At 49.2% G+C, this 19769-nt stretch overlaps 1 protein-coding gene across 4 annotated transcripts in view; it reads left to right on the top strand.

Annotated features, from left to right (window-relative positions):
• Paqr5 (progestin and adipoQ receptor family member 5) overlaps positions 1-19769 on the top strand; it is an 85901-nt gene that overhangs the window by 55309 nt on the left and 10823 nt on the right. For all 4 annotated transcript variants that reach the window (XM_015480482.2, XM_048793479.1, XM_048793478.1 and 1 more), the window contains exons 3-5: positions 8218-8345; positions 10927-11132; positions 15285-15411. In XM_015480482.2, coding sequence (XP_015335968.1) covers positions 8218-8345; positions 10927-11132; positions 15285-15411 — 461 coding nt within the window. The remainder of the gene's footprint in view (positions 1-8217; positions 8346-10926; positions 11133-15284; positions 15412-19769) is intronic.

Here is a 19769-nt window from a genome sequence, read left to right as displayed (position 1 = left end):
ACAGTATATATACATACACACACACACACACACACACACACACATACATACATACTGGGAATTAAACTCAGGGGTGTTCAACCACTGAGCCACATCCCTATCCCTATGTTGTATTTTATTTAGAGTCAGGGTCTCACTTTTGCTGAGGCTGGCTTTGAACTTGCTTTCCATGTCCTGTCTCAGCCTCCTGAGTCACCAGCGCCCAGCCTTCCTGATCATATTTTTAAGCTGTTTCTTTAAATATATTGGACAAAGATATATATTTCAAGGTCTTGTTCTTTGAGCTCCATTTCTGCCATCCACTGTTTCTACTGCTTTTTGTTCCTGGTGTTCTCTTTCCATGTGTGCATGCTTGTATTAAAATAGCAATCCTTCACAGAGGCTTTGTACTTGCTTTTGTAACTTACCCAAGGGAACTGCATAACTTTGACCTCTTCCTATTTACAACTACTTTACATTTTTCCATTTGAGATTTCTTGGACCACAGACCCATGTGAAGACTAGTTGATAGTTCAGAATTCTTGGTATTTTTCCCTTTAATTTTATTTGGTTTTCCAATAACTTTCCTTGTTGTTCCATTATGCCTGCTTGGGTTTATTTCATTTATTTTTCTTTAGAATCCTGGCTTTATCAGCAAGGTGTCCTACCTTAGACTCCTTGCCTTTGGTGGTCCTTGGGTTTCACCTCTTGTTTACAAAGTCTGGCAGCAAAAACTCTGGTGGTGAAAGTGTCTTATCTCCCGGGGTTCCTGGTTTTCCTTTGTTTGGGGGCTTTGTGACCTTTCTTTTGTGCCCTCTGGCTGACACATTTATCTGGAGCACAATGGAAATCTGGAGCACAACATTTCCATTGTGCTAATATGATCAGTCTAGCATATTAATTGTTTCAGTCAGAAGGATCCTTCCTCATGTTTTCATCATCATTCTGCAGAACCAGCGTCTCCCAGCCATCCGTCTAGGACCTTCCTTCATCACCCTGGGTCCAGTGATCTCTTCCTTTTGAAAACTTCTATGACACTTGGCATTTCCATGAGATGTTCTGAGTCATCCCTGGCTATACTGGATGGACGCAATAAAACATTCATGGGCTTTCAGTCCAGTAGTTTGCATCTTGGTTTTGCTATTTATTATGGACTTGGAGACTTCTATTCATTGAGCTTCAATTTTCTCATCTGTAAAATGGGTTGTCAGTCCCTTCCTTTCCATGACCTCATGGCATTCAAATGAAACTAGACTTACCCCTGACATGTGTTGAGTCAAATCATGAGAACAGGTACAGGCCACAGACTATGGGTCTATGAAGCTAGCAAACACTTATGTGAGATGGGTCTGTCTGCCTTGACAAATATCCCCTCATAATAACAAGAAAAAATATAAAGCTCTGATTTTTTTGCAGCAAAATATCAAAGACAACTGAATTTAATTATTATTGTACATATCTGGATGCTATGTTGATGAATTGTGATATTTGAAAAAGCAATAAAATAAAAACGTACATAATTCCTAAATTATTATGTTTAGTTCATAAAACTAATTTTTCTTGGCTTTCAAAATTATGAGTTATAGTGTTATAATCAACATTATCAGATGATTTGCATTCTGTTGACAATGTTGCCAAATTAGAGCATTGTTCTCAGTCATTGTAGTTCTTTGATAAGAAATGGAGAAATTAATTCAATTGGGAGAAACTGCTGCTGTTTCTGCTTAGTTCTGCGAGGTAGAACAATTGGAATGGCCAAAAGAAATCCTAAATCCACATTTAGAATAAAAAATGAGCCATAAATTTTACTTATCAAGTTTACATTGCATTGAGGCTGCATATTTTTTTTTATTTTTTAGTTTTCAGTGGACACAAATCTTTATTTTATTTGTATGTGGTGCTGAGGATGGAACCCAGCGCCTCGCGAATGCCGGGCGAGTGCGCTACCGCTTAAGCCACATCCCTAGCCGGCTTGAGCCACATCCCCAGCCCGAGGCTGCATATGATAGTTCATATTAAGCAAAAAATGATTAACTATTTTAATTTCACATGTCATCATCTCATATTGCTATTTTTATTCTCTCAAAGAAATGTCTAGATTAATATAGTCCTCATTTGACTATTTTGATAAGAAAAAAGACATAAAGACAATAGAAGATAGGATTTTGCTCTGCAAAGTCTACAATTTCCAGAAAAGTAATCTGGATAGAAACTAATCCTGGGATTATTTGTATGTGACTCTTCTCTTTCTTAGTTCACAGATATTTTTGTTTCTTTTTTTGAATTTTATTTTATTGTAATGTCACTGTTATTGTATATTTCATACATGACTCTTTGGTTTTGAAAAATCCAATACATATTTAAAATAATAGGTATTTTTAATCCTTTTAAAAGTAAAATAACCAAACCTAGCTTTTTTTGTAGGCTTTTGATAACAGCATTTCATGACATGTATCAAATAAGGCTGGGGATTCAGTGTGCAAGAAGCCCTGGGTTTGATCTCCAGCACACACACACACACACACACACACACAAAGATAATTTATTGTCTTCCAGTTCTGTAGATCACAGGTCTGACCTGGGTCTCATTGGGCTAAAATCATGGTGTTGATGGAGGTTGCAGGGGACACTGGCCTTTTCCAGCTTCTAGAGGCTGCCCCCTCCTTGGCTTACAGCCCCCTTCCTCCATGTTCGAAGCCAACAGCGTTGCATCTCTCTGTCCTTTGCCTGCAAACAGCTCACCAGCTTCCCCACTGGTCTCTAGCTATTCCTTGTGTTGGCTTTTCATGCCTTTCGTCTTGTGTTCATCTCGTACCTCCAACTTTGGGGGAACCTCCCCTCCTGTGAAGAACTGGGTGCTGGGAAGCAAAGTGACAGCACAATGCCAAGCTGGCTTTGAACCAGAGGCAGCTGCAGAGAAACGCTGGCTTAGGAAATGTGTCGCCCAACCTCAACACTTGTGAAATCTTCTAGGGCTGCCATGACAAAATCCCACAGACTCGGTGGCTTAAACTGCAGAGAGTTATTTTATCACAGTCCTGGGGGCTGGAAGGCCAAGATCAAGGTCTCAGCAGGGTTGTTTCTTCCAAGACCTCAGATGTTTGCCCTCTTGCTGCCTCTTCACAGGTCTCCTTCTGCAAGCACGCTCTTGTGCTTCTCTGTGCATTCAAATTGCCTCTTATGAGAGACACCAGCCAGAGTGGATCAGGACTCACTCTAATGCGCTTGCTTTCCTAAGTCACCTCATAAAAGACCTTATCGACAAACACAGTTACATCCTGAGGTACTTCAGGTTTAGGACTTCAACAAATGAATTTGAGGAGGACACAGACCAGCCCAGAACAGCACTTTAAAGAAGAAACTGGCTAACTGCAGTGGCACACACCTGTAATCCCAGCAACCTGGGAGACTGAGACAGAAGGATCAAAAGTTTGAGATCAGCTTGGGCAATTTAGCCAGATCTTGTCTGTCTCAAAGTTTTAAAATGGGCTGAAGATGTGACTCAGTGGTAGAGCATTTACCTAGCGCGCTTGAGGCCCTGGGTTCATTCTCTGGTGCCACCCCCAAAAGAAGAAGGAGGAGAAGGTGGAAGGGGGATGGGGGAGGGGAGGAGGAGGAGGAGGAGAAGGAGAAGGAGAAGAAGAAACTGAGGCTCAGAGAAATACATTACGTCCAAAGTCATGCCACAGGTCAAGGGATGAGATTCCCATGTCTCAACAGAGCCCTTCTTAGCAGCAGCAGAGACTGATAATGCACAAGAGACCAGAGAAGGGGAGTCTGATAGTTGCATTTTGAGCTTTAATTTCACTGCTTCCGGGAAGTTGGATAAATGCCCTAAGCTTCCCAGGCCTCAGTTTCCTTTTCTGAAAAAATGGGCAATAAAGGGCTTTTCCTTGGCCCGAAGGGGTGGCGGATGCCTGTAATCCCAGTGGCTTGGGAGGTTGGGCAATTTAGAAAGATCCTGTCTTGCCTGGTGCAGTGGTGCATGCCTGTAATCCCAACAGCTCAGGAGGCTGAGACTGGAGAAGCGCAAGTTTAAAGCCAGCCTTGGCAACTTAGCAAGGCTCTAAGCAACTCAGTGAGATCCTGTCGCTAAATAAAATACCAAATAGGGCTGGGGATGTGGCTCAGCGGTTGAGTGCCCCTGTGTTCAATCCCCTTTTACGGCCCCCTCCAGAAAAAAAAAAAAAGGCTTTTCCTTAAAAGAATTTGATGAGATTTGGACAGGAAATGCAGAGTACATACTAAAAGTGCGGGCCTGCTTCCTCATTCCACTCTGCTCTTTCTTTTTTCCTGCTATCAAAATCTGCTCTTATGCCACTTGCCAGAAATGCTCAGTTATTTTCCCCAGGTTATTTTCAGTTCAATAGCTAAAAAAATCAAATGGCTTAAAAGCTTAAAACTGTCGTGGTGGGATTTCAGGCATAAGCTAGCAAGTAGCGGGTGAGGCGCTTGGCATGCTGGGAGCCTTCCCCAATGCTGCGCCTGTGGCAGGCTCTAAAAGGGAACACTTACTGATGTGCCCTTCCACCCCCAGTGCCTGGGGGTTCTCACTTCTAAATAATAGGCTGCACATGATTTGATTTCATTTCACTCTAAATTTGCCCAGCCTGCAACCAGGGATGCAAAGTGGAGTCCTACAAATCAATTCCAGTGTGCAAATAAGCAGGTGCCTGTTAACTTGGGGGTGCTTAGAAATGAAGCCAGGCTTCAGAGTGTTGAGGCAATGATTATAATTTGCCTTTGGGGTCAAACCGGGTTTGGAATATGTCACTGTTTTCAAATGTTTCATTTGCTGTCTTGATATACATGGCACGTGTTCTGTGAAGATCTACTCTGTGCAGAGCACTTTGCTAAGGCTAGAAGGGCAAGAAGGAGAGAACTGGTCTCCTTTCCTGGGCTTAAAGTTGCTCAGAGCAGGAATGGGTCTAAGCCTGAGCAATTTGGTCCAGTAAAGAGAGGCTCAGGTTGGGGACCAGCAGGGACAGGCTGAGCTTCTCGTTCTGAGTTGGAACTTCTCTGCCCAGAGAAGCTCCCTTTCTTCATTCAGCTGCTATTGTTTTGCAGATGCTGCTCTATACCTGCCCCTATTGCATGGTTGGTGTTGACCTGGCTCATCCATGTTTGGGGTCAGGATGGCAAGTTAGATGGAGGCAGGTTCTTTTAATCTGTGCCTAGCCCTGACTTTGGTTGCGAAATATCCTCCCCATGTCAGGCACCAGATTCCCAAGTGTGGCCAAGTTGTCCAGCCCTGCTGTTCCTCTCTGACTTTTGAGTAGGCCAACACCTGCTTTCGGCAGCCAGAATGCCAGGAGCCACACAGAGGTCAGGAGTCACCCTGAGCAGAATGAGGGTAGTCTCTTCCTCCAGCTCCCGCTAAGCTGCTACCCACAGTGGCTGTCACCCTGGTAGCTCCTCTGCAACTCTGCCCTGCCCCCTTGTGGGCCACCCACCCTCACAGGCCAGGGCTCTGCAGAGTTTTCACTCACTGGCTCTTGGTCACAAGGTCTCTTGCCATACAGGACAATGATTCTTGGCTTGGCCAAAATTTAGTCAGACTTCTGAGCCTTCTCTCAGGCCCATATGTGTATTCTTTGTGAAATTCAGCTTTGGGAAAAGAATGCTGATAAGTCAGCGCAACCAGAAGGCCCCATCTTTGATGGCTGGTTACCATCCACACCTGACCAGGTTCTTCATCCTCCACCAGGGCCCAGGCGAGGTTTGATCACACGGGTCGTCTTCAGTAAGAATCCTGTCAGGTCAGTTTAGCCAGGTTCCCTGCAACTCCTGCTTAGCTGTTTTCATTTACTGACCCTACCCTGCTCCTTGGCTGTCAATTCCCACTTGACCATGCTGTGTTCCACGTTAAGCCCTTTCTCTCTCCCCCTCTGCTAGCCCATTGCAGAGGTCTTACATCTAATGCAATGGTCCTGAATGGTCTTTCTTACTGTGCTTTAGTATTAATTTTTTTAATGAGGCTCTCCTTAATTACTTCATGTGAAGGAGCGAATAATTAATAGTAATTGCACCTTTCGTAGAGTCTTTGCATTTTAATAAGCAGCTAATGCTTTAATTTACTTAAAAAATTTTTTTAAGGAAGAAAGAGAAAAACTTGAAAAGTGGAATTAGAGGACCAGTGGGAAGCTCCTGGGAGCCCTGTTTTCTGCCAGGGGCCTTCCGAATGCCACCATGCAGGCTCTGTCCTCCTCCATGTGCATCAAAGGCTGAGGCTGGTGGCCCATTTGCCCCCTTGTTGTTAGCCCTGGAGCAGTGGGAAACTGCCAATCAAGATTCCTGCTGCCAGGGCTGGGGCTGTAGCTCAGTGGTAAAGTGCTTGCCTTGCGTATGTGAGGCACTGGGTTCGATCCTCAGCACCACATAAAAATAAAAATAAAGAAACTGTGTGTTTATCTACAACTAAATAAATATTTTTTTAAAAAAGATTCCTGCTGCCCGCTAGAAGAGTCTTCACTGTAATCCAGGGACATCAGAATTGAATGGTGAACCAAAAACCAGAACATGTCACTTTACTTAGTCATGACCCAAACTAACTCATTACTTCATGAGGCCATGAGCCAACTTAATTATCTTCCCTCCCCTGATTGACTAGTTTTACCCAGAGTCAAACTAAGAGGTCCCCGAAGCTCAGAGCTGCTGCTGGGAGGGAACCTGTTCACCTTCCTGCCAGTGCCTTCCCACTTTACAGATGAGGACTTTGAGATCCCAGCCCAAAGGCACATGGCACCTTGGGGACTGAAATCTGACTCTGCTCTGGTAGCCCCTTACTTTCTTTATTGTCCTGTGGGAACCTCAAGAGCCAGCACCCACTAGACCTCACATGTACTGGGGTGGAACCTGGGCCTCATGGGTGCTACGTGTGTGTTCTACATTGAGCTTGGCCCCAGCCTGTCCTATTTTTAAATGGAGGCCTCTCTTAATGAAGAGGTTGGTGACCCAAGTGAGAGATGGGGCGGGGTTAGAGTTTCTCCAGCCTTTGCCTCCTCCTGAAGTTGAAAAAGCAAAGGAAACTTTTAAATGCGTCCTGACCTGACTTACATCACGATGATTAATATTATCATTGTTATCGATTGCTTCAATCAAGCCACTAGTTTATCATTTACCTTTCAAAGGTTATGTCAATATTCATATAAATTAGTGGCTCTGAACTGGAGGAGATGTTGCCCATGGGGGACATTTGGCCATATCTTGAGACATTTTTTGGTTTTCACCACTTGGTCGGGGTGGTAGTGGGCACAGTAAGAGCCACTGGCGTCCAGTAGATAGAGGCCATGTGTGTCTCTAGATGATGCACAAGCCAGCCCCCCCCCCCATTTGGCCCCAAATGTCAGTGAAAACCTTGCTCAACACAAAGGAGTGCAGGGTTGTCTTAGTGCTAATACCTTGACAATCAAACTCTTCATTTTTCCATGTTCGGCCCAGCCTCTGCTCCACCATGAATACTTACATTTCCTCAGCCCTTATGATCCTGTCAGGGGTTCAACTCATATTCCACTTGTCATCATTCACTGCATCCAGAGCTGTTGTCCCTCTTGCATTGTCCTCTCTGTTAACCGGTTTTTTGATGGATGTAATAGGATACCTGAGGTGGGCTGACCCGTTCATGTTTCTGATTGGGGTGTTTGCAGGGACTTGCCAAGTGAGCTGCCTAGGCTGGGGTGGCGCTGTGGGACCTGCTGCGATCAGCCTCCTCTTCCACAGGCCAGGCGTCGGCATCATAGTCCTCATCATCAGTAGCCTTTATGAAGTGCTTTGTGACTGTCTCCTGGCACGGGGGTATCTTTTGCAGAGATCTCCACCAGCTCCTGACATCTGGGGCATGTTGGCTCAGACAGGCAGCATATATGTTAGCCAACCACAAAGACTGGGCTGTAGGCCCCAGGCAGAAGGTGCAAAAACTGATTCCTAGGCAACATTCATGCCAAGAGTAAGTGCGACTGGGAAGGCAGATAGGCTGCATTCCCAAAGAGATCCTGGCTCCTGGCTTCTCTCCTCTAGCTGGCTGGAGGCTTTTGGAGAACTTGGGATTCTAGAAGCTCACAGGAGGGAAAGAGGGAGAGAGAGAGAGGATAGCAGTTTGACAGGTCAGGGAATTGTTCAAGGGTCCCAGGTAACAGTGCACAGACTAGGAGAAAACATGATGCCCACCAGAGATACTCCTCTGAGACCTTCAGGCGGCCCTCTTTTCTCACCTCCGTGCCCTTTGTTGTCCCTCTGCAGGTGTTCCATGAGCGGGGCATCCTCTTTGGCTACCGGCATCCACAGAGCTCCGCCACAGCCTGTGTCCTCAGCCTTTTCCAAATGACCAATGAGACCCTCAACATCTGGACTCACTTGCTGCCCTTCTGGTATCTTCCAGTGCCCTTGACCAGCCCATCTCATCTAGGGTCCCTGAGGATTAGGGTTTCTTTGAGACACAGTTGGGATTGGGAGGGCTGGGATTGGGGGATTCCACTATGGGGGCAGGTGACCTTGTGGCAGAAGGAGAAGCTGGGTGCTCCATGGAACGAGCTACAGCGCGTGGATTGTGGCTGGATTCCAGGGGCTTCTGGAGCTCCCAGGCCCTTCCTTGATTCAATAGTATTTATTTTCATCCCCTTTAGTCCTGGCAGCTTTGCAGGTCTTCGGGAAGCCAGTAACCAGTATCTCTGGTTAAAATGTCACTAGCTTGAGCAGATCACTTAATCTCTCATTTTCCCCTCAAAGCAGTCGCGATGGTCTGTACCTTTCTTAAGGTTGCAGGGAGGACAGGGAGAAAATGGTTAAAGGCATCGGGCACGGAGCAGCAGGTTCATAATTGTTCTGGAACCACAGCAATGGGCAGGCCCTTGGTCAGGCAGTGTTCTAATACAGTCAGCTAAGAGCAAGGCTCTGGGAAGCATGAATCCAGGAGTGGGAGTTTCAGGAAGGCCAAAAGGGCCTTGCTGAGAAAGGTGGGCCCCGGACCAACTTCACACACTTCATGGGGATGAGTTCGCCCTGAGGCGGGGCCACAGCACAGACATAGTGCAGTCAGCAGTCCCCAGTGTCTGTAGTAGATTGCTTCAGGACCCCTGCAGATACCACAATCTGTGAATGGATGCTTCCTTATATAAAATGGCATAGCATTTTCCTATCCCCTATGCACATCCTCCCATACACTTTGAATCTTCTCCAGATTACTTATAATATTTAATACATTGTGTATGCTCTGTACATGATATGGTATGCCATTTAGAGAATAATGACACAAAAAAAATCTACATGCTCAATGCAGTCACATATTTCCTCTCCCTGGATATTTTTGATTCATGGTTAGTTCAATCCCAAGATGCAGAACTACAAATAGTGAGGCTTGACTGTATGTTAGGGCAGGGAGGACCTCATAGGTCATTTGGGCCACTGTCCCACTCAGACCACTGTCAGCTGACAAATGCAGCCAGAGACGGGTGTCTTCTTTACATTGCATAGCAGAGTTGAGGCACAGGTGGGTCCTGAACCCCCCCAGACTCTATGAAAGAGTCAGAGGGACCCCAGAGCATGCTGAGTGGAGACAGGCCTGAGGGAGCCCGCTGTGCTCTGGCATGCAGGTAGTCAGCCTGATGGAAGGCAAAAGACAGACAGACCCAGGGCCAACATGCAGGGGAAGGCTGGTCCCAGCAGCCACCCTGGTGGAGGAGAGAGAAAGCTCAGTCTTGGGGTAGAGTAGGGAGAAGAAGCCTGACAGCCCTGGGGCCTGAGGACTGGGAAGGATGGCAAGTTCCTAGTCAAGGAGGCCATTTGTCATTTAAACTTTCTGCTTCTATAAAAGCCTGCATGCCAATAAATTGTAGCATTGCAGAAGGGAATCAAGTTAGGGTCTCTCCGGCCCTCATTCTCCCTGCAGCTGCCTGTTTCCTGTGCATCCTCCTGAGCTGCTCTAGGGAGCCTGAGCAATGGTGGCTTGTGCACACCTAACTTCGGCATATTTTCTCCCCTTGCTCTCCTGCTGTCTCACGGGGAGGTCTCACTGGACCCAAGTCTCTCTGGTTTCAGAATGAGAGTTCTGTTTTGTGGGTGAACCATGATTGATGTCAGTTGTTTTGAGATTTGATACCATTACAAAGTGGGTCTTGAGGCCTGTGAACAGATCCCTATGGGAGGACTTTTTAGCTATTTTACAGCTGAGCCAACCTGGCTGAGCTACCCCACTGCATACCGCTGCCCTACACAAGCCAGGCTCTCAGAGACGATCCCACAGACCAGCCGGAAGGGCCTGGGAAAGCCTGTGTCCAAATGCCTTAAGGAAATGGAATGATGAAATGATCCCGAGGTGATGAAAGGATATGTTTTGGGAAAGAGCAAATAGCTTAAGCTTTACTTCTGCTGAGGCAGGATGAAAACATGTAGCCAGAAGGGTTTAGGGAACCTCCTTCAGGTCCTTGTGAACATGCTCTGTAGAGTCTCCATCTCTGGAGGAGTTAATAGGAAAGGGAGCCTGTTCTTCATGAGTGGTTTGTAGAAGTGAGGTGCTGTACAGGTGGGACCCCATATGTGGGTTGCAGGTTAGGCAGTTCTAACATAGGACTGTGCCATATCTCTAAACTTGCTAGCACTAGGAATTGCCATGGGAGGTGGTGAGCCCACCATCCTTGGAGGCGTGCAAGCCAAGGCTGGAGAATCACTTGGACAAGATGCCATGAAAGAAATTCCATCACCCTGTGGCAGGGAGAGGATTGGATTAGATAGACCTAAAAAGGCTCTCTTCTTTCCCACCCCACCTGCCCATTTCTAATTTACTGCTTCTTAAGTCCAAAAGGCCCCTTCCACCCTCTCCAGCACATGGCACTTCACCAAAGTGAGAACTCATAGGAATTGGTCATCCTAGGAGAATGGAAAGCAGGGGAGGGTCGGGTGGAGAGTTTAGAGGTTCCCAGCCACAGAGCTTCAGGGGCCCATGCTGTGTTCCAGGTTCTTTGTGTGGAGGTTTGTGACAGCACTATATGTGACAGACATCCAGAATGATACCTATTCATGGCCTCTGCTTGTGTACATGTGCACCAGCTGCGTGTACCCTCTCGCATCCAGCTGTGCGCACACCTTCAGCTGTATGTCCAAGAATGCCCGGCACATCTGCTACTTCCTGGACTATGGTGCTGTCAACCTCTTCAGCCTGGGTATGTGAGTCTTCTCCCCTGAGACCCAGCCATTCGCCCCTTCCCCTGTGGGCAGGGCCACCATGAGGCTTTGATGGGTGTGTAGGAGTCACAGGAATTCCAGGATCTCTGTCCAGGCTCCTGATGAGGGTTTTGTAAGAAGCTCTCTCGTCTGTCCGTGTGCTTCTGTGGTATAAATGCTGTGTGGCTACTTCAGGCTCTCAGTATGATGCCCCCAACATCTCTCTGTTTTTCTTTGACATTGGGGAGGAGATGCACGCAGGCACACACCATTACATAGTATTTCCACAGATATTAATAGATGTATGCATTGAGAACTTGAGACTTCTGTTAATACAATTTACTTAATTGTAAGTTTATGTAGCTTGATTTTGATGGTAGCTGGGCTAACAGTCGGCTTGCAATGCTCTGAAACTTTCATAATCAGCTCCTACCGGCCAGGACAGGCAGACTCCAGCACATCAGGACTGGTCGCTGTCATGCCTGGTAGAGAACAAGGGTGGGGGATCACGCACCGAACCTCCTTTGTCCTGAGTCTTAGAGGTGTTAGAGGCCCGTTCAAAGTGCCACAGGAAAGAGCTGCAAACCTGTTGGCGACGTGGGCGTTGGCGTCTCCGACTCCATCTTTTTCTTTGACTCCTGCCTGTTCCTCTCTCCTCTACTTATGGCATCCTTCATCCCCCAGGACCCTGGTTCTAGCCGCTTCATCCCTCCTGCTCCTGCTCTGGGTTGAAAGCCAGTCGCTGTCTTCCCTTTTACGCGAGTTGTCCAGGAGGATCCTGGAGGTGATTAAGTGACCCTCTTCCTGCCACTCCTAGGGCTCTGCTGTCTGGTCCCCACCACTCACCAACACAGGTTGCCAAGGCCCCAACCTTGTGCTAGCCGTCTCTCCTGGGCTCTCGCCAGCCTTTGACACAGGGGCCTCTCCTGCAGCACCCTCCCCCTTGTTCTTCCTTTTTTGCTAGCCCCTTCCTCTGTTCTCCTCCATAGATGAGCTTGCTCAGAATTTACCCTCTCGCCCCTTCTCTACATGGCCCAGCTCCTGGCTGCTGCCCACACCATCCCTTATCTCCTCTGAACAAGGTGCTCCCAAACTCCATCTTTGAACTGTGGACCTGAAGTTCCTGACACCTCCGAGCCTGAAACCAGGACTGTCTGCATCCTCTCCCCACCTGCCCCCTCATCTGTCCCCTCTCCCATACCTCCCAGCCAGTGCCCGCCACTCCTGCTCATTCGTGTCAGAACTCTGTAGTAACCCTGCTCTTCTGCCCTGTCTCCTCTTGCACCATCCACCTAATTGGTGATCAGGTCAGTTGAGGGTCTTTCCTACGCACCCTTCAAGGGGCTCTGCCCCATACTCTTGGCTAGGACCCACGCCTGGGCCTCCCCGCTGAATGGTGGCCACAGGCTCTCCAGTTCCACCCAGATGCCCTGGAGGCTTTTGCAACACCTTCTCCCACGTCTCCCCTCCCACTGTGAACTTTCAGGCCCTTCATTACCTGGGATGAAGTCCAAACTCCTGAGCCTGGCGGCTTCCTTTAGGCTCATTTCTGATGAGAGCATTTTGAGTAATTGCTGAGAGGCCAGTTCTCTGCTGAGCACCTGACACATGTCATAACATGGTGCTTAATTGTCCAGATTCTAGAGCCCGCTGCCACCACTCCTTGGTAGTTATGTGCTCTTGGGCAAGTTTCTTAATCTCTCCAGCCTCAGTGTTCACATCCAGAACATCGGCGTAATGTCTTCTCGTAGGAGTATTATGGTGATTAAATGATTCTAAGTGGAGCCTCTGAGACAGTGTCTGGCGCTTGGTCCACCAGACAGGGTGGCCAGCACCATGACTGTCTCACTAACCCAGGCAGCACCCCCTGGTGGCAGCTATAGGCATGCCCACGCTGGAGGTGAGTGTAGAGGAGAGAGAAGGTAAATTGCCAGGGTCACTCCACTGGGAAGTGGCAGAGCCAGGCTTAGACCAGAAGCCTGCACTGTCAGCCAGTGCCCCACACTGCCTCCCTCCTCCACTGGACCACAGTGTGTGTGTGAGTGCCCCTGTCACCATGTCTCCCTCCTCAGAGCCTCATGTGCCATCCCCAGGTCTCCCTCTTCCCTTCCCTGCAGGGTCTTCAAACCTCTGCCCTGGATGCTTTGGGGGCCCTGCTCTGGGGCCCTCTTCCTATCCTCCTCCATAGCTCTGACCCCCAGCTTGTCAGAGATGCCTTAATGCCTGCCCCTTCATGGGATCAACTGTCTGAGGACAGATGTGTCATTGCTGTTCCATGTTCTAGTTCGCAGCCCCATTGTTTGACATGGAAAAAAAAAAAAAAAAGCCCAGCAAATGTGAAAGGAAGGGACAGGCCTTTGAGAGAAACCACTGATTTCACCTCAGACCCACAGCTCCACCCTCCACTGTCACCTCTCCTCCCCACTGTCCCCCTCCCACCCTGGAGAGCCCTCAACTCCTCAAGGTTGGCAATTACTTTAACTTCCTTGGCCTCCAGCTTTTCCTCCCTTGGGCTTCCTGTGTACTTCCGCTGGGTTTTGGCCCTCTTCGTTTTCTGTTTAGCAACCTTCTGTGACTCCCTATTGCCCTCAAGAGGAGGTTCATTTTTTTAGACTGGCATCCACAGCTGCTCCCTGGACAGCCCACCTGCCTTCAGGTGCTTATCAGAGACACCTCAGCCTCAACTCTGGATGGGGGCCATGGTCAGCTTCTTGGCCTATTGCTTTGTCCATCCTGAATGCCCACCCCACATGGGAAACCACCTTGCTTGCTGTTGTAGTTCTGGGCAGGGACTGAAGCCCCCTGGCTCCTGTATTGCCCACACAGCTGGGCTCCAGTTGGCATCCACTGAGTTCATGGCATCCAGGTCTAGGTGGGCGTCTTCTCCTAGTGTCAGGCCTGGAAAAGCCCTTGTGTGCTCCCCTGGAGTGGTTCCCAGCTAACACCTCACAAGCAGCTGCTGCCCTGGAGAGCGTGGTACATGGTACCAGGAGGGCAACTCTCAGCCCTTTCCACCTGTGTGACCAATTTCACTAGATCCAGCAGCCAAATGTGGTAAAAGGCAGAGGTTGGACCCGAGAGGCTGGGGCCTGTTCCCGGCCCAAGCTGGAATTTCAAGGTTCTCAATGTCTAGGAAGAACAGGGTCCTTGAACCTGATCCCTCAGTGTCTGGCCTGACAGGCCTGTGGTCACCCATTCCAGAGGGATAGGCTCAAGTGAGTGCATGCAGGTGCTAGCCCCTTTGTGAAGAACAGTTGTCTCCCCTGTGGTTGCAAATAAAAGTCTCAGCCAATTGGTCTCTGGAAGGTCCTAGGGGTCACACCTCTCACAGATTCCAACACCTAAAAATAAAACCAAAAACCAAAAAACCACCTTATCTAGCCTCTCAGCTGGACAGTCTCTAGCTTCTTCTCAGGGAGGGTCTGCCCCCTCACTGACCTTCCGAAGCACCATAGGCAGGTGAAGTATGCATGTTCCTGAAAGAAAAGCTGAGCACTCTGGGCTGTCTTCACCAGCAATAGCACAGAGTTAAGAGCAGGGACAGCTGGGTGCATTGGCACATGCCTGTAATCCCAGCAACTTGGGAGGCCAAGGCAGGAGGACCGCAAGTTAAAGACCAGCCTCAGTAGCTATGCAAGGCCTTTTTTAAATTAAAAAATGAAAAGGGCTGGAGATGTAGGTCTGTGGTAGAGCACTTGCCCAGCAAGTATGAGGCCCTGGGTTCAATCCCCAACACTGCAAACAAACAAATCAAAAACTCGGGAACTTTCTCACCCAGCTGCCTAGGTTTGAAGCTTGGCTTTGCTACTTTCTGGCTATGTGATCCTGAATGAATTGCTAAACGTTTCTGTGCCTCTATTTTCTCATCTGTAAACTGAGAATAAGTGTAAGCTTTATGTGGGAGGATGGGGATAGAGATTAAATGAGTTAATGTATGCAAAAATGGAGGAATACTAAATTACAGGCAAGTCTCAGGATAAGACTTAAGTAAGAAGAGGAGCAAGGGGTGAGCATTCTGGGAGGGTACAGGGGGAGGCCTGCTCACGGGTCTGTGGGATGACGAGGGCTAAGACGGGGGTGGGCGTGGGGAATAGTCTTTCTAGGGATCTGCCAAGGCCTGGCTTTGTTCCCATGTTGGTTTTTCTTCCCAGGCTCAGCCATCGCCTACTCTGCGTATACGTTTCCTGAAGCGCTGGTGCAAACCCCCTTCCATGACTACTACATAGTGCTGGCCGTGCTGAACACTATCCTTAGCACCGGCCTTTCCTGCTACTCCAGGTACCAGGCTCTCTGAATTCAGATGGGTGGATAGGGAGGGGGGCTTAGCATGCAACTCCATGGCATTTGAGAGGTCCATGGAGGAGGTTGGCTGGGCGGAAAGGGCACCAGGAGCCTGTCTCCATTCCAGGTGGATCCCCTGTCGCTGAGTACTATAGGTGTGCACAGGTGCTGCCCCACAAGGCCCCTTGCTCGGAAGAACCCATGCTTGGTTTAATGCTGTGAAATTCTTAGTGATTTTGGAACAAGAGTGTCCCCACTTCGATACTGTACTGGTTCCTATAAATGATGTAGCTGACTTTACTAGGCAAGTCACTTAGCCCCCTTGAACTTCGGTTGCTCATTTATAAAGCCGGGCCAATTCATCTGCCTTCTGAGATGGACGTGAGGATGACAGGTAATGTTCCCAGGATGCCTCTCACAAGCCCAGACGGTGGAGGTGCCTTGAAAACAGGCAATCTACCTCTAATAGCAATGGAGGGGGCCTGCCTCTCCGCTGTGTGGTGGATGACGCATGATAGTCAAATACCCAGCTCATCCCCATGGCTGTGGGTCACACCCAGCTCACTGCCTCTAATTCCCACTGTTCTTTTCCTTTTCGCTCAAGAAAACTCCTTGGGGTGTGAATGTGAGAGGCATTGTTATGGGGACCAGTACACTAATTTCTATACCTCTTGGCAAAATTTTTTTGTCCAAAAGCTCAGGTTCCCTGTAATAATGTGGAAGGTCAGGGGACCTTCCACAGGGCTGTATCAGGGTGACAGCCCTGTCCAGATAGTGCTGAGGTCCCAGGCAGCAGCAGGTCAGGAAAGGCATCAAGGTAGGCTGCAGATTGCCCCTTGGTTCTTGTCTCCCAACTACAATCCCAGGAAGCCATTGTGCTCCATTTGGAACACCTGAAGCCCTCCACTGTCTCTCCCCAGGAAGAATATGTGAGGTGTGCCCTTGTAACTTCTCTGGGCTCCCATTTCCTTGGGTTTTTAGGATCAAGGGAGAGTAGGCGTTTCACAAACCCGACAAACAGGTTTTTTGAATATGTGGAAGGATAGATTCTTCAGCAGCAGCAGGAACATCCGCCCCAACTTGACTTCATTTGCCTGCACTGAGATGGGGCAGAGGTGTGGAGTTGCTTTTAATGGGAGCGGGTGCTCCTTGCTGGCACGGGCTCAACACTGGATTGTGCGTGGCTTCCTCCCCAGGGAGTTGCTGGGAGCAGGAGTGTATGCTGGGGTAAGCTTCCTTCCCTTCCTGGAAACCCAGAGCTCTCCTAAAGTTGTGAGGAGCCAGTGTCCACCCACAGAGGCAGAGAATAAAGTAATACCCCCTCAGGGACACACCTGGGGCCTGGTCCTTGGACACATACATCACTGTTCCTGTCAGGTTGATTCCTGAAGACCTGAGGTGTTTGGACTTCTGCATTAGAGGAGGGTGAGCACAGGGATGAGGGGACAGAGGTGGCTTCATGGGCATGGAAGAAACATCCCCAGAGTTAATGGGTCAAAACTGCTTTCCAAGAACTCAGAAAGCAAATTCTTGGATCATTTGTCACTTTTTTTTTTTTTAATCTCTCTTAATCACCTGCAACCACCAGGAGAGTTTGTTTCCTTCCAGCCCAGTCTCCCTGACTGTTCACTGTGGTGGATGGCCTTTGGATTTGGTATGCCTGGTGTGTTTGGATGAGCTTGTTTGCCTGGCAGCTGGGCCAAGAATCTCCTGAATGCCCATGTTTGGGGCCTTCCCTCCTTGACAAGGGAATAGTTTATTCTGTCTATGAATGGAGAGCATCTGCGGCTGTTCCAGCCATCCTCCCCTCCACCCATGCACTCACCCACCCCACCTTCCTTAAAGCCTGCCAAGCTGGGAATACCGGGAGGAGTAAATGGCTGCCCTGGCTTCAGAGGGTACCAAGGACAGGCAGATTACAGGCCTCCCCAAAAGCCCTTTAGGGCAGCAGGACAGGGTAGGGGAAACAGTAATGAGATGCAAAATGACCTGTACAGGGCCCTAGGGAGTGACCTCAGGACTGAGCCTGGGAGGAAGCTCGTTTAGCTGGAGAGGACGAAAGGAGGATCAGCCTGGATGAGGGTGGTGGTCATGGAAAAGACAGGACAGATTGGAAGAGGTGAGGAGTTTTCGAAGGGGAGGGGAGAGCACTAGGAAGGCCTGGAAGGCAGGCTGTGGAGACGACACAAGCTGTGTCCTCTGAGGACATTTCCTTTGCTCAAGACAGACATTGATCTCCTGAGAAGAGACTTTCCTCTGCTTGGCTTCTGGCTTCTGCAGCTGCTGCAGAGCAGCTTTGGGGCTGTGCAGGAAGAGGAAAGGAGAATGGGCGTCCCAGCAGGGCTCTTTGGGTTCTATCACACCTTGTCCTCTTCCCATGTTCCCATATCCATGGTGGTTTCCCTGCACTCGCCAGGCCTAACCTCCTCAGTCCCCATTGGCTCACTCTGCATAAGAGTCTGGAGAGTGAGAAAGATGACTGGTATTGGGGAGTGAGAGACACGCTGGCCCTGGGTGACTTCCTGTTAAGGAGGTGGAGAGGAGGGCCTGGATCCCTCCTGCTCCCCTTTTCACCAGGGCAGGTTCCATCTGGCTGGGTGTCCTGCAGTGCCTGTGCCACAGTGGCTTCCTCCCCAGACCCAGCCCTGCCTCTCCCTCCAGCTCTAGCAGTTAGAGCTCTGCTGAGCCCCTTCCCCTCCCACAGCACTAACAGGACCAGGAACCTGGGCGTTCACAGGCCCAGCAGGGGTCATGGGTTCATGGCACTTGCTCCAGTGCTGTTCAAACCATTAGGGTCCATCTCGACATGGGGGACTGTAGTGCCCTGAGTGGTGTTTTGGTTCTTAATACCAAGGAACTTAGTTCAAGGAAGCGTGTTCCAGAAGAACATTCTTTCCCATTCTATAGCATTTGAAGGGGTGGAGGGGGAATGTGCACCCTCTCTGCATCGGGAAGATCAGGATGCTGGCCTGCCAACTGCCCAGCAGCCCAACAGCGCAGCCTCACTCCCTGTAGGAATGCTACTTATGCAGTGTTTGCCACGCAGCACAAGTCACTGTGAATCATCTGTCCATTGATTTTTATTTATTTATTTATTTATTTGACAAAGTTGCTGTGTGAAATGGCCTGTGGTCAGTGCTATGAGGGAAGAGATTAATCTTCATGCCAGGTACACAGTGAGCTACACCACGAGAGTGATGCTAGGAGGAGGAGGCTGTGGTGGTGCAGGGGCATGAACTGGCCTGGGAGTGGCTTGGAGGCCAGAGCCCAGGGTAGAGACTCAGCAGACATGGTTCTAGACACTTCTGGAGGCCGAGGAGCCTTGGTCAGAAGGCAAAGAGGGACCTGACCCCCCCCACACACAGTCACAAAATATAAACACACACACACACACACACACACACACACACCCTTCTGCAATAGAGGGATTTTTATAAATCCCCATTAGTTCCAGGCCCTAGTTCCAGAATTCCTTACAGCTTTGTTACCACATTTATTGACCTAACCCTTTAAGCCAGGCTTCTCTCCAAATCCAGTATTTCCTGCTGGTCTCATGTGGGAAGAGTATTCCTGAATTCCTACTAACTACCTATTTGACCCTTGGGTGCAGGAAGTTACACAGGGTGGGCTTTGGACTCTTGTGGGGCTTGGAGGCTTTGGAGGGTTCTGTGGCTGCTCACAGGATGCCTGGCACTCACTCCTGGAATCTCTGGCTGTGGCGGCACCTTGTGGTTTCATGTGGAATTGCATCTTGATAGTGGGAGGCACCTCTGTGGCTACTGGCTTTTCTGCTTTTTCCTCTGTTGCCTTCTCTCTCCTGTTCTGCTTTTTTCTCCTTTTTTTTTTTTCCTCCTATAGACTCGGATTTGCGGCTGGAGAGGCTGGTCCGATGCCCCTGGCCCCTGGGGAGGCGAAATGTTGTCTCAAGTCACAGGAAATCCATGCTTTGGGGGATGGCCCTCACCAGCCAGAGCCAGATTTTTTCATAAGTGGCTGCAAGGAATGCACTTTAGGGCAAGCCTCTTCCCCAGAGCTGGCAAGTGGTGGCAGTGCACAGCCAGGGTAGACTGAAAAGGCAGCAGGGGCAGGTGCCCGGGCCATTAGGGCAGTGTGAGTGTGCTCCTTTAGGCCTCGGGGGCAGAGGCTGTTGGGAAGAGCAAAGGCTGGGCCTTCTGGGGCAGGCAGGGGGCAGTGTGAAACCAGAGAGGTCCACAGTCCTAGTTTAAACCTAGCTTTGTCTCTTATTAGCTCATCTGACTTTACGCAGATCACCCAGCCTGACTTTCCTCCAATTCCTGTTTGCTGGTCCAACATGGCTCTGAGATGGGGGTGGGGGTAGAGCCACACACATTTAC

Source organism: Marmota marmota, unplaced genomic scaffold, assembly GCF_001458135.2.
Source record: "Marmota marmota marmota unplaced genomic scaffold, marMar, whole genome shotgun sequence".
Classification (NCBI taxonomy): Eukaryota; Metazoa; Chordata; class Mammalia; order Rodentia; family Sciuridae; genus Marmota; species Marmota marmota.
The sequence above is the reverse complement of the archived record's forward strand: the minus strand, read 5'-3'. Positions and strand labels throughout refer to the sequence as shown.